Here is a 13,984-nt window from a genome sequence, read left to right on the forward strand (position 1 = left end):
CCGTCTGTCTCCCTTGTGATGCAGTCTTGAGCACCCGCCATTTTGACACAGGTTCTGGGGTTACTCGCAGGTCCTTGTGCTTGCAAGGCAAGTGCTTTGCCAACTGGGCCCTCACCACCAGAGCCTCCTTTCTGTTTTGGGGCTTAGCCTCAAACTCAGCATATCCAAGGATCCTGTTGTGTTCCTCCGGCCGTGAGGCACATGCCAGTGAAATCTTGGGGTGGGGTGTCCTGAACCCCAGTCACATAGCCTCGGTGCCCTCCCGTCCCTATGGAAAGCCCACCCTTTGTCACAGAGAAACATTGCCCGAGACAAGAAATGGGTAAGCGTCCACGGCAGGACATTTCCACTTTATTCTCTGTAAACTCTTCTTTGGTAAACGAGAAGACAGGGAAACCCCAAAATAAAAGGAACACACAAGTCAAGAACACAAGAAGAGGGCAATGACCCTCCACAGTAGCTCTGAGAAGACAGTTATATCATTAGCAAGCCGGTGGACAGAACCTGGAAATTGCGGGGGTCAGTGGGGGGCCTGGGGAGAAGGAGGCTGGTGCAGCAAGAGGAAGGAGTGCACTCTGTTGGACTCGGAAGCCTAAATCATACAGCGAAGGAGCTCATGCATCACAGCAAAGAGACTAGGGAAGCCCCACCTGTGCCCCTACCCACCAACCGTGTGACCCACCCACCACAGGCACAGCTGTCTGTCAGGCCAGGGTTGGGCTGGTGCAGCTCAAAGGAATGCTACCAGCCACCCTCTTTCCATCTCTCCTTTCCTGCCCCACAGGCTGGTGTGTGCAGGTTGCAGGGGTGGAGAGGTCTGGGAAGGAGTTTCAAGAGAGTCAGGGCAGTGGGGGGCAGGGTTTAGGGGAGGTGCAGAAGCAGCCCCTGTCCCTTCACCCCTTTACATGGGGGGCTCACTGCAAAGCACAATCTCCAGGTCCTTTCTGTAGAGTTTCCCTGCCTCGGCCAAGGACATGACGCTCTTCCTGTAGGTGGTGAGCTGCTGGATATTCATCTCCTAGGAGGGAGAAGGAGGTGAGGGTGGGCTTAGCTCATGGCCTGGCCCAAAAGAGTCTCCTGCCCCAACACAATCATGAACACACTGAAGGAACCTTCCTTTCAACCGATCCTAAGGTAAGGAGTCTAGATGGACAAAAGGCATGGGTTTTACAGTCAGGTAGAGCTGGGTTAAAATCCTCTCACTGGCTGGTTGAATCATTTTGAGGAAAGCAGTCAACTTTTCTGGGGCTCAGCAGCCTTAGCTGAAAATGGGAGCATCGATAACCCTTGTTTCATGGAGGCGTGGTGGTGGCCATCGGTCTAAAGATTCGGGACTACTGTGTTGACAGTTGTGGTCTTTATAAGACTCAAATCTACTCCTCCACCTTTCAAGAACTCCATCTCCTCCTCTTCCTCCTCCCTCTTCCTCTTCCTCCTCCCCTCCTCCTCCCCTCCCCTCCTCTTCTCCCTCCTCCCCTCTCTCCTCCTCTTCTTCCTCCCCCCTTCCTCCTCCTCTTCCTCTTCCCTCCCCTCCTCCTTTTCTTCCTCCTCCCCCTCCCCTCCTCTTCTCCCTCCTCTCCTCCTCCTCTTCCTCCTCCCCCTCCCCTCCTCCTCTTCTTCTTCCCCCTCCCCCTCCTCCTCCTCTTCCTCCCCCTCTACTTCTTCTTGTGATAAACATTGATAGATATCTAAAAATATGCTTCCCCTTTCAGGTTGATGGTTCCTTATCTCAATTACTCCAATGAGAAAACAGAGGCTAAAGGCTAAGCCACTTAAAGGATTACCTCATCAAAAATATCTTCTGTCCCCAGAGCCCCAAACTTCCCCTAGTTACCTGGCCCACCTTTTCCCCCCAGGGCCCAACTGTCAAATGTTTTTCTTAATACAGTTTGGAGACAACCTCTCAAACCAGTCATTCTTAGGTTTATGTCAGGGTCCCCACCCAAAGGCATTTTGCAAACATTGAGGAACATCTTTCCTAATGTTGTAACATTCCTGAAAAGGTCGTATAATTTGTACACACTGGGGAAGGATATGAGCCTAACTGTGCACCATTCACATGTAACCAAGGAAAAGACTTCCTTTGGTGGGGAGAGTGTCATATCAACCCCAAGCTTGAAAAAAATTTCTAGGGGGAAGTGTGGCAGAGAAAGCCTAATTTTATATTTTGGAATTCTGTTCAAAACTTGGGAAAGGCCTTAGGGATCTACCAAAGCCTTAGAGACGTTGGGAACTACTGATGTCCAGTTCCATCAGCCCATCCCTTCAGGAGCCTCCAGTAATAATCTGCTTAGAAACCTGGACTCTTTTCATTTGCTGATTCACTCTCTTAATGCCCACGTGTCAAGTCTGGAGCCTGGCACATGTGGAAGGCTCCCATGTAAAGAGCCTTGTAAAAACCCTGTTCCTCAACCTTCAGGGTTACCTCCGAATCCTAGCCCTTGCCTTTGTATGCACATCCCAGGGCTGACCTGCACAGCTCTAGTCTCTGTTCTTCATATCAACTAAGAAAGAGCCCAGTGAGTTGATGACCAGGACATGCAGGTCACTCTGGTTTAGTGTATGCATGTGTGCAGACATAACCAACTCCAAGTGTTAGGCACAGCCTTATAAAGACTAATTATGCCTCACTCATGCAATGCAAGTCAGTGATGATTTTCCTTTCAGCTCCCTAATATTCATTTGAGCACACATGGCTATATAAATGATTCTCTGTTGGGATACAGTGTCAGGAAAAAGGTTTACTGAGTTCTAATACTGGCTCTGCCAAAGGCTTTCTTCTTCCTAGGAACTGTTTGAATCCTTATCAATTACTCCCAGACCCATCTTATCCAAAGCACAGGTTAGGTAACATTAAAATGTAAATGTAGGTTCTAATCAATGAAGGCTGATACTCAGGGTGAAGCCAGGAAGACCAGAAAGTCCTGGAAAAGAGAGACAAATGGACCCAGAGGCTGCAGCGATTTTTTTTCTCCTGAAATTGAGCATTAAATTTAGTTCTTCTTTGGCAGCCAAGGCGGTTAGACAGCTCTAGAAGTCACAGAGCATTTGCTATTTAATTAAAGAAAGCAGCAGTCATTTTCTCAGTGAAAGCTATCTTCTGGCAGGTGAAGGAAGACAGCTGCAAATGCTGTCTTCTGGTCGCCATCCTACTGAGGGTACTGAGGGGTGTGTGTGTGTGTGTGTGTGTGTGTGTGTGTGTGTGTGTGTTCGTGCATGCACGCACACTCATGCATGTGGAAGGGAGGACATTCCCAAGAAGCAGTACCTGGCACAAAATTGCTGGTTTTCTTGGCCTTTGAAAGAAACAGGTTCACCAATGATTCCCTTCCAGCCTCTTCCCCAGCCCTAGATTCTTCAGTTAATGGATTTGGAACAATCTTTACCCCTCTCGGCTCCTACCCTCCCAAATCTCTCTTTGTGTTAAAAGTCTTTCATGAGGACCACTTGGCAGGCACACCTCTGGAATGGGCTATATCAACATCACCTTATTCACCGCCTTTCACAACAGCCAACACAAGGCGGCGTGGGTGGACAGGACGGTTTACACAGGAAGGCGACTGCCATTCAGCTCTGAAAGGAGAATTCCATCATGCTCTAACATGGATGAGCCTTGAGTTCAGCATGCCGAGAGAAATTAACCAACCATGAAGTGGTCACGTAATTCCCCTTCTACACGGCACCTGAAGTAGTGAATTTAGATGCAAGGTTGCAGAACAAGAAGATGGGCGAGCTGGGATGGAGGGTATTAGGTTTCAGCTTCTCAGGGCAAGACTTGTGGAGATGGCGGTGCTTACACAGTGTGATGAATATGTTCCACACCCCTAGGGCATATTCTTTTACAATGACACATTTTGTTATGCGTATTTCAAGTCAACTCAAAAAAGACACCCACCCCACAAATTGCAACTGTGTTGTCGTTGCAGATCGGGGGAAAAAAAGAATCCATTCCCCCTCTTTTTCTCTTTGAGTGTGCTCACCTCTCCCAGCCCCGAGACCCTAACCCACTCCTGGGCTCAACCCTCACCTTCTTGTTCTTCTCATACAGATCCTTCAGGAGGGCGTCCAGCTCGTTCTCATCGATGTAGCCGCTTCCATCCTGAAGGTGGCAGCAGAGAGTCGTCAGCGCAGTGCTCTTGAATTCAGACCCCAGTCATCCTGACCAGAGCTCTTTAAACCACCTAATTTCAAGAGCTCTGGTGTGTGTGTGTGTGTGTGTGTGTGTGTGTGTGTGTGTGTGTGTGTGTGTGTGTGTGAGAGAGAGAGAGAGAGAGAGAGAGAGAGAGAGAGAGTGTTGTGGACACGAGATGTGTATGTATGTTTGTGAGTATGTGTGTATATGAGTGTGTATGTATGTGTGTGAGACTGTGTGTGCCTGTGTGTGCAAGACAGTTTATGTATATGTCTGTGTATGTGTATGTGTGAGTATGAGAGAGTGTGTGTAAATATATATATGGGAGTGTGTGAGTTGTGTATGTGAGAATGTATATGTATGCATGTTTGTGAGTGTGGGTGTATGTTTAAGTATATTATGTGTGTGTCAGTGTGTATGCATGTGTGTGTATGCATGTGTGTATATGTGTGTGTATTGAGTGTATGTATGTGTATGAGTATATGTGAGTGTGTATGTGTATGTAAGATTTGTGTGTGAATATGAGTGTGTATGCATGTGTGTGTATGTGTGAGTGTGAGTATGTATATGTATGTGTGTGAGTGTATACGTGTGTGTTAGTTGTGTGAGTGTGTGAATGTATGAGTGTGTATGAGAATTTGTATGTATGTGTATGAGTGTGAGTGAGTATGTAATATTTGTGTGTATGAGTGTGTACGCATGTGTGTAAGTGTATGTGTGAGTGTGTGTGTGTATGTATGTGAGAGAGTATATGTATTTGTGTGTGTGTGTATGTATGTGTGTGAGTGCACCTATGTATGTGCATGTGTGCTTAGAAGGAAGATCTAACCTTTCCATTTCTGTGCAAAGAGAAGTGTTCAGACCATAGTAGGACAGAATAGTGCACTTAATTCTGTCGACAGCAGTGAATACCGGACATTCCAGTACAAATTGGCTTCCTTCCTGTGCTGTTTCTTATTTGCATTACAAACATAAATGAGGTTGCAGAAGCTTGGTGGTAACTGAGTATAGCTGTTAGGTCCACCTCCAGCCCTTTCATTATAAAGGAGACCGTCTGAGCCACACAGGCAGGGGACAGCTAAGACTGGGGTGGGGCTGGGATATGAGTCTCACTTCCAAAGACCCAGAAAACAAGTGACTGAGCTGTGTGTGGCACTATAAAGAACCATAAGCCAGTTGTCCCCCCACTCCAGAGGCCAAGACCAGAGGGTGAAGAATTTGATAGCATCTAAGGCTGCATAGCAAGACCTGTCTCAAAACCGAAACCAAAGAAAGGAAGGAAGGAAGGGAGGGAAGGAGGGAGGGAGGGAAGGAAGGAGGGAGGGAGGGAAGGAAGGAGGGAGGGAGGGAAGGAAAGGAAGGAAGGAAGGGAGGGAGGGAGGGAGGGAAAAGAAGGAAGGAAGGGAAAGAAAGAAGGAAAGAAAACCAAACAAAAGACCGTTCCTACTGCTGTATCATGACCCGGCTCCATCATGTACACTTATGTCTCTGAGCAAAACCTGTGGGCCTCTGTAGGTCAGGAATCAAAGATCACCATTTGTTTTCTCACACAGCAGAAGAAAGAAACTGCAGGCCCTGGGTGCCCCTTCTGGAAAGCTGGCCTCTTCCTACAGACCAAGCAACTCTGGCCATTGTCACCACAGGTGACAGGGCTCCTTCCTTCCCACCACACTGTTCCCTCTCACCTTGTCATAGAATGTGAAGATGGCATTGAACTCTTCTGAGGTCAGCTTCATACCCTGGAAAGGCCAAAGAGTTAAAGAAATGAAGCCCCAAAGTATAAATGAGGGGGAGAGAGGGTAAATGTGTAAGGAACCGTATAAGTCTGCATGACTTTCGGTGGGTACATGCGTGCGTGTGTGTGTGTGTGTGTGTATGCCTGTGTGTGTGTGTGTGTGTGTGTGTGTGTGTGTGTGTGTGTGTGTGTGTGTGTGCGCGCAGAGGCTGAAGCTCCATGAGATGAGGGGGTATGGAGAGAGCCAAAAGAAAGCAAAGCGACGTTTGTACCTGAAATTTCAGCAGGAAGTTTTCTTGTACAGGCAAGAGTCTGGAAAGAAAATATTAGAACAGAGATAAGAGGATATGCCATGGGTCTAGAGGAAGCATCTGTAGCTATGGAAACAATCGCTGAGCACTTTAAAAACAGGAGTTGGTTGGAATGTTTAAAAAAAAAAAAAGAAATGGACAAAGTGTGGCAGCAAGGTTTGCCATTCCCGGAGCGGGCACGAAGGCAGTGGGGAGGGTGAGGGAGCCTGACACACTGGGAGTCGGGCGTGGGGGTGGGGGTGGGGGTTCCAGTTCCAGTCGCTTTTGTCTTGGACTCAGATGGGGACAGCAGCACAGGAGCCTGCCTGTTCAAAGTGACACCAGGGGCAGTACATACCTAGACATCTCTGAGAGACCCAATTTGCCGTCTCCATTTAAGTCAAACATGCGTAGCTGTTGGGAACAGAAAGGCAGCTGGGTTATCTGAACTTCTCATCTAAGGGCCTCTACCTGCCCTGGGGTCATCTGAAGCTATGGGACCAGCCTGGTCTCAGTCAGTCACTGGGGGGGAGACAGTGGCGATTCAATACGTCTGGGATGGTGAGACACGACAGCCATCACTGAAGGCCCACCCTCTTGAGGTTCATCTTCTCCTGGAGCTTTATTGGTTCCCATGGAAATGGAGAACCCCCTCCAACCCCAATATCACCATGGCAGTAAGTTCAGCCTCCAGGGAGGTATGGCTCTGTGAACTTTAACTGGCTATCATGAGACACTTGACATATGCCTGAAGCATCAGCAGAGAAAGGACCCTGCACATTAGAAGCCTCGGGGCTCAGGACCCATGCACGCCCCGCAGCACTAGGAGAGGTGACGACAGCACTTACTATGGTTTGGGTGTACTCCTGGAGCTTAGGTTCATCATAGGGACGGTTGGCCTTCTTCAGGAGGTCGGACAGAAATCCCTGGAACACCAAAGCCCCATCTTGCTCACCACCCCGGCCACAGCCACCCATTCATTTACTTATTATTTTAGAACATCAAAGGTGATCTTTAAGCTCTACCAAGTTCACAGCTTACACTCCTCTAACTTTCCTAACCTCTCAACATCTGTGGTGTGACCATCAAGGCCTTTGGGTGGCTCCTGGGTACACACAACACTGCACACAGAATAGATGGTAGAGACTGACTTTGACTCCCTTCTCAGAACTCCGTAAAGGGCCCAGCTATGCCCAAGGGTCACTGGTTTCCCAGAGGAATTGGGGTAGATGTCTAAGTTAGCCAATCTTCTGGAGTTTCCTCAAGAGCACCTATATTGGACCCTAGGGTGCCAAGAAGTGCGCTTTGGCTGAATGCCTGGTCCTGTAGCTCCCTATTGCTGGCACGGGATTTCTTCAAAGAAGTCCAGTGTCTGTGCCAGGATCAACTAAGGAGACCACAACCCCATGTTCCTCATTCAACATCCCTTCCCTCCCTGGTTCTTTTGACCCACCAAGTCTCTGGCCTCTAATTCTCTATCCCCCCATGATGTATTCATTTATACAATCAAAGTTATCTTTAAGCTCTACCAATTACACAGCTTACATTTCTCTTACTTCCCTAACCTCTTAACATCTGTGGTATGACCACAAAGGCCTTCGGGTGGCTCTTGGGTACTATAACTTGCCCTCCTCGGTGCCATCCCTAGGACCCATCGTACCTTGAGCTCATTTGCTTCGATGTAGCCACTTCTGTCTGTGTCATACTTCCGCCAAGCCTGCAATGGCAATGCCAATCTATTCATAAAAGCATAGCAAATCCTGCCACCCCCCTCCAAGTCCTCTTTTATGGGACAGTAGGGTCTCGGTATCAGGGATGTTAGAGAGTCTTCATGAGACAATGGCTTAGCCAGTCCCTTTAGTGTCACAAAGGAGGAAACAAGGTTACACAGAAGAGGAGAAAAACCACCTGGCAAAAGCCTCTTACTTTAATTTGCTCTAGGCTTAGGTCCTCTTTTGTATTTATTATTTGCTTCATATGTTGAGGGAAGTATGGTGTGCTCACCACTGCACACCTATGGAAGCCAGGGAACAACTTGTAGAAGCTGTTTTCTCCATTCAACATGTGGGCTTTGGGGTTTGAACTCAGGTTGTTGGACTTGACAGCAATCACCCTCACCCACTGAGCCAGCCCGATGGCTCCCAGGTCCTCTTATGGTTCATCCTGTAAAGTAGGGTTGACTTTTTCTAAGTGCTAACCAGGCAGTTTTGATCAGGGATCAAGCAAGGGCCTGATAGATCTTGGGTTTGCTTTGGGCGTGAGATTTCCTTTTATTGATGAGGCAGGGATAGGAGGCAAACTCAAGAGGGAGCAGGAACAGGCCTGGTTACTGTTTACTGTTCTCACTCTGCCATCTTCCCATAAAGATGTATTTGACAGACATGTTCAATGGTCAAGCAGAATTAGCAGTGCAACTGGTTATTTTAGACTGTCACCAAAACACTACTCCCTTGCCTTTCCTATAAAATCAATCTCCCTCTCTCTCTCTCTCTCTCTCTCTCTCTCTCTCTCTCTCTCTCTCTCTCTCTTCCCTCCCTCTCCCCAATCACCTATCTTCTGCTCTCACATGATTCAAGTGAGATTGAGCCCCACCTCCAGAATAACCGTGTGACCTAGGCCTACACCCACTCCCAGCCCTGGGCTCTGATCTGAGTCTTTTATTTGGTGAGGGATTAGAGCTCAGGGCTGAGCTTGCTGACCACAACAGCTGCATCCTTCCAAGGGGCAGTTTCAACTGGATGGTATAAGCGTCTCGCCACCATGGAGATGGGGTCTCTTCCAGCTCCAGTGGAGCCTTCAAGGACTCTGGCTCAGCTGGCATCCCAATAGGGTCCATACGATGCTCTGGACAGAGCCACCAGGTAAGTGGTTTCAACCATAGGCATTATTGGATAACACGTTTTATTTCTTTAAGGTATTAAATGTGGTGGATAATTTGTCTCAGAGCAGCAGATGACTTAAATGTCCTGAGAATCTGTGGGCCCATGTATAAAGGCTCTGAAACCATCGGGTGGGAGATGGATCTTCCTGGGTCTGTGGCAAAGAGTCCCAGAGAACCTGGCTCCCCTCTTTGTACTATATTTGTGTTTTGTTTTTTAATTTCTTTCAAATTTGTTCCTTTGACTTTTCTGTCTACCACTCCTGGCTCCAAAGCCACGCTTGCGTCACACTGGGTTTCCTGAGAGGGAAAAACAAAGTCAAATTTCTTCCCTGAATTCCTGAATTTCCCTCCAGCACATGCTACCTCTGTATGAGTGCCTCTTGTGTGGCAAGAGCGTTAGAACTCGTGGACAATTTAAGGTCATCACACGCGCGCACACGCCCTACAACATTTGGTCTTGGTTTTTCTTAGAGTTATGAAACACAAGCAAACCCATACTCTAGACAGCTTGGTCCATTTCTCCCCGCAGGGCAAAGCATCCAGAAGCTACTCTAGCCATAATCCTGCAGCAGGTCTGACCGCACACATATATACATTTACTCTATGCTGGCTCTGTGCGCTAAGCTCTCATCTTCCTTTCCCTTCTACCAAGGTGTCCTTATTCTCTTCTCATTCTAGGAAAAAAGTGAAAGAGACCCAGGCTATGCAGAATCAAAAAAAAAAAAAAAAAGTCCTGAGGTATTCCTAAAATTAGATGTTAAATGTTGTGCTCAGCAGGATAAAGTCTAGGGGAGAACACAAGCCTTTCAGGGCTTCTGAGGGACCATTTCATGTTTGCAGATGCTAAGAATGGAATGAATGGCTAACCCCAGGAAGGGGGTGATCCTGGAGGGGGCGGGATCCCAGGAGGTGTATGTGAGTCTGTGCTTGCTCTGCAGATGTGCATAGGTTTAGAAAGTTATTATCATGCAAGGGTATAGCATCATGTCAACCATGTGGATAGAAACTCCATCGAGACACACACACACACACACACACACACACACACACACACACACACGCGCGCGCGCGCGCATGAGCAATTCCTGACCCTTGAAAGCGTTATGCATCTCACTTCCAGACCAGTGATGGTGTAAGGACCAATCTCTTCATCTCTACAAGAAAGGAAGGGCTAGGCACAGTCCTCTCTTTCTTTCCCCCTCTCCTTTTATCTTCAGTTCTTTCCTTCCCCTCCTCCTTCTCCTTCCTTTCTCCCCTTGGCCCTTCCTGCATTTCCTTCTGTGTTAGGGAGAGAAGCCAGGGCCTTGCACATGCTAGACAAGAATTCCACCACTTAGCCACACCTTCCTTCAGCCCACATCCATTTTCTATAGACACTAACTAACTAACTAACTAACTAAAATAACCCTAGGGATGTAACGCTTTTCTTTGACACAGGCAAAAGAACTAAGGACAGGATTCAGCACATCAATTACAGACTTGTAGAATCTTGCCATCTCAGAAAAACCCGAGAAAATCCTTTAAATCGCCATAAAATTAAACCCATATCTGATGTTTAGGCAAACTGCACTGAAAGGAATGCGTCTTCCAGCTTGAAAACTGGTTCTTTCCCACCAGGGGATCTTGTTGAGCCCGAGTCCTAATTCCGTGTGGCTTGGAGTCTACAAGGGCCCAGGTGACATCTCTGTCGCATAGACCACGCCTCAAGTAGTAGAGCCTTGTGGGGTCTAGCACCTCCCAGGGACTCTCTGCGGATGTTAGGGCAAGCCTTTGCTGAATACAGGAAGAAGCTAGGTCTCCATGTGCAGAGAGAAGGCTCACCTCCATAAACTCAGCGCTGGAGCCCACGTGCTGCCTGAAGCACAAAAGGAAATTCTCTTCGGTTGGCAGGATCTGCGCCAGCTGGGAGACACAGAAAACCGCATCAGTGTGAGAGGGGGAGGCTCGGGGAACAGAGCCGGCTTTCCCACAGGAAGGATGGAAAATGGCCAGTAGACAAGCGGTATGGAAATCGCATTTTGCTCTGTTTCATTTCCCTCCTTGAGCACAGAGGCTGGCGGCCCTTCAAAGGGGTAGAAAGTTCTGAGAAGTGAGAGGCCTGGGATGCTCTGCTCTACCCCCAGGAAAGGAGAGCCTTTACCATTTGGGATGCTGCTCTATTGATTGCAAAATAAGACTTTAACAACTTCATTCTCAGAAACCGCAAATACCCACATGCATCCAACAGCGCTGGCAGCCCACCTAACTGCTCTGCATCCCCGGGTTAAGGCAAATTCTAATTAGTTTAACCAACCCCTCCCTCAAATGAGACTATCCCATTCCCCTCACCAGTGATTGGCTTTGGAATAGGCATGTGACCCATGCTGACCAATGACTCATGAGAGGCGGGCTACTGTGGCTTGTGGGGCAAACTTCCTCGCATTTAAAGAGGGGCACACTCTGCAAACGAACACGCAACCGCGTGTCTGAATGTGATTTCTGAAGTGTTTGTAGTCCTCTGGTTGCAAGATTGAGGAGGACAATGGTGTTTTGTTGTTGTTTTGTTTTTGTTTAAAAACAGGGCCAAAAGAAGAGACGAGAGGCAGAGCTGGAACCAACCTTGACCACGAACTCGTTCTTTAGTAGAGTGTCTCGACTTAAAAGAGGAATAAGTGAACCACAGCCAAGTGCCACACAAGACCGAAGGCGTGTTTGTCAAGTTCTAGTGACTCATGGCTCCGCCCCTTCTGGGGTTTATTTCCAGTATCTGCTCCCCTGTTAACAGTGGCAGTGTTGAAGAGAGTGTTGTAGGCAGAGACACCACGGCCCATAAACCCTGAAATATTTCTATCCGGTTTAATAAAGAAGATGTCTTGTGATCCTGAGACGTGGACACGTATTTTATGTCTAGCCTTTGAAGTTGATTTGCCGTGCCATTCCTCAGTGGCCTGAGGGGAACTGTCAGCTGGATACAACTTCCCCGGCAGGTGAACTACCCTCAGCTAAACTAGAGCAGCCCTACTGGGGAAGGTCTATGGTTCCCTCAATTCTTGGAAAGAGCAGCCTGTACCCATTGACTTACTCATATGGGCCTCCAGGCGAAACAGAGCGTTCTATCGGAGAAAGGCCAAGGCAGAGAAGGTCTCCCAGCCTTCCCATCTCTCTGCCCTTTGCAAACAATCCTCTCTTCCTCTCTGATCTCTGCAGCATGCCACACCCCTGGGATTACTGTCTCAAGCTTCGTTTCTAGAGCTTCTGGTCTATCACTAGCATTTGAACCAATATATCCTAGGAGATCGAGGCCGATTTATGGGCTACCACTACCATTCCTGGCCTCTTGACCACAGGTAAAAAACTGATGATCACAGTTGACATACATGTTTATGTATAAGTCTGTATATATGTGTGGGAGTGCACATTTGTATATGTAGGCACATAGATATTACATGGTCTGTAGGTCGTGTATGTAAATTATCTACGTAAAGTAAATATTTTCATTTTTGGATGCATTTAGGTGGGGTATGCATACTCCTATTAACTAGTCCTAAGCTTGGCTTATCACACATTTGCAGCAACTGTTGGATCCTGACCCCTAGCATTTAGAGACCAGACCCTAGACCATTGTTTATTGCTCGCTCTTTCCTTGGGTGACACACAGAGAAAGCCCCCCATTCTTTCTGTTTGGTTGGCTCAAGTGCTCAGGTAGGGATGTTTCATGCTGTGTCTGAGCATGGGAAGGGGGATGGGCACAAGGACTAAAGCCTCAGCCGGCCCCTTGGCTCTCCTCAGCCACGCCCCCTGGCTCTTCTCAGCCACGCCCCTGGCTCTTCTCAGCCACGCCCCCTGACTCTCCTCGGCCCCTCAACTCTCTGTAAACCACCCCCGCCCCGCACCCCCATCTTGGCTCTCACCTCTGCCATCTCAATTTTCCCATCTGAGTTCTTATCATACTTCTGCATGAACTCCTTCATCTTCTCTCCAAAATTGTCGCTCTTGGACATCTGCAGACAGAGAAATGAAGCCGATCTTGCTGCCATGTTTTGTAGAATTGAGGATCTCAGTGAGGCGGGCTAGACATCATTTCGTGTCCTGAACACATTACCAAGGGGACACAGGACACCTGGGCATGTTCGGTACCATGTGATTAGATGCACCCTTTGAATTTGAGATGGGTCGATCCACAGTTCCCCAAGGGATTCGGCCTTATTCCCACCACTCCGATGTGAGTTACAGCTCCTAGCGCAACCCAACACCACCCATCACTCCACAACAGGTTCCGACCACTTTCACCAATACAAAATGAGCCACTCATTTGTCTCTTCTCAGACACGCTTGCGATTCTGCAGTACTCTTATCTGATTTCATGCTAGAAAGATTGTGAAGGCACCGCACAGCTGAGGGGAGGTTTAAATCCTCCACTCAACTATTCTAAGCATAGAAAAATAGATTACTTATTAAGAGTCCCTTTAGCCCGTTACCCCTCAACCTAAACACAGTGGGCTCTTGTTAGTCTGGAACCTTCCCCTGGTTTGGGATGTGGCTGAGTCGTTACCTGCACCAAGGAGCGCTTCCTTATTCTCAGTCAGCGCTGCAGCCCCACCCCCACCCCCATGCACATCTACTCTTCTGTTTCTTGCCTGGGCCCCTTTCTCTGAGGTTTCACACTTCTCAGGATGGGCCCAAGAGAAATTCTACATATTCTGAGAGCTTTTTCTGGATTCCTCTATATCACCTTTGGCCTTTGAAACTGGTCTCAATTACCATTTATTGTCAGTCATTATATATCCATATTTATAAATATGCAAGGTTTGATGCCAACTACTTATCGTAAATATGGGCAACCTAACAGAGGTTTACCACGGTCCCCAGTGGGCAAGTCATCCTTGCATCTCACACGTAAATGGACTCCATGATGCAGTGACTTTCTTCGAGGTCACCCAGGTAAATATAGCTAGAGATTGAAAGCC

General features: G+C 48.0%; 1 protein-coding gene across 1 annotated transcript in view; it reads right to left on the reverse strand.

Annotated features, from left to right (window-relative positions):
* Positions 1-331: 331 nt before the first annotated feature.
* The window catches only part of Calb2 (calbindin 2), a 27,010-nt gene continuing 13,357 nt past the window's right edge, over positions 332-13,984 (reverse strand). The window contains exons 3-11 of the mRNA NM_053988.2: positions 12,929-13,018; positions 10,860-10,940; positions 7,818-7,874; positions 7,006-7,083; positions 6,516-6,571; positions 6,140-6,179; positions 5,818-5,871; positions 4,028-4,099; positions 332-1,018 (exon numbers count right to left, since the gene is read on the reverse strand). Of these exons, the coding sequence (NP_446440.1) occupies positions 902-1,018; positions 4,028-4,099; positions 5,818-5,871; positions 6,140-6,179; positions 6,516-6,571; positions 7,006-7,083; positions 7,818-7,874; positions 10,860-10,940; positions 12,929-13,018 (645 nt within the window). The 3' untranslated portion in view covers positions 332-901. The remainder of the gene's footprint in view (positions 1,019-4,027; positions 4,100-5,817; positions 5,872-6,139; positions 6,180-6,515; positions 6,572-7,005; positions 7,084-7,817; positions 7,875-10,859; positions 10,941-12,928; positions 13,019-13,984) is intronic.

This window comes from Rattus norvegicus, chromosome 19 (genome assembly GCF_036323735.1).
Source record: "Rattus norvegicus strain BN/NHsdMcwi chromosome 19, GRCr8, whole genome shotgun sequence".
NCBI classification, from domain to species: Eukaryota; Metazoa; Chordata; class Mammalia; order Rodentia; family Muridae; genus Rattus; species Rattus norvegicus.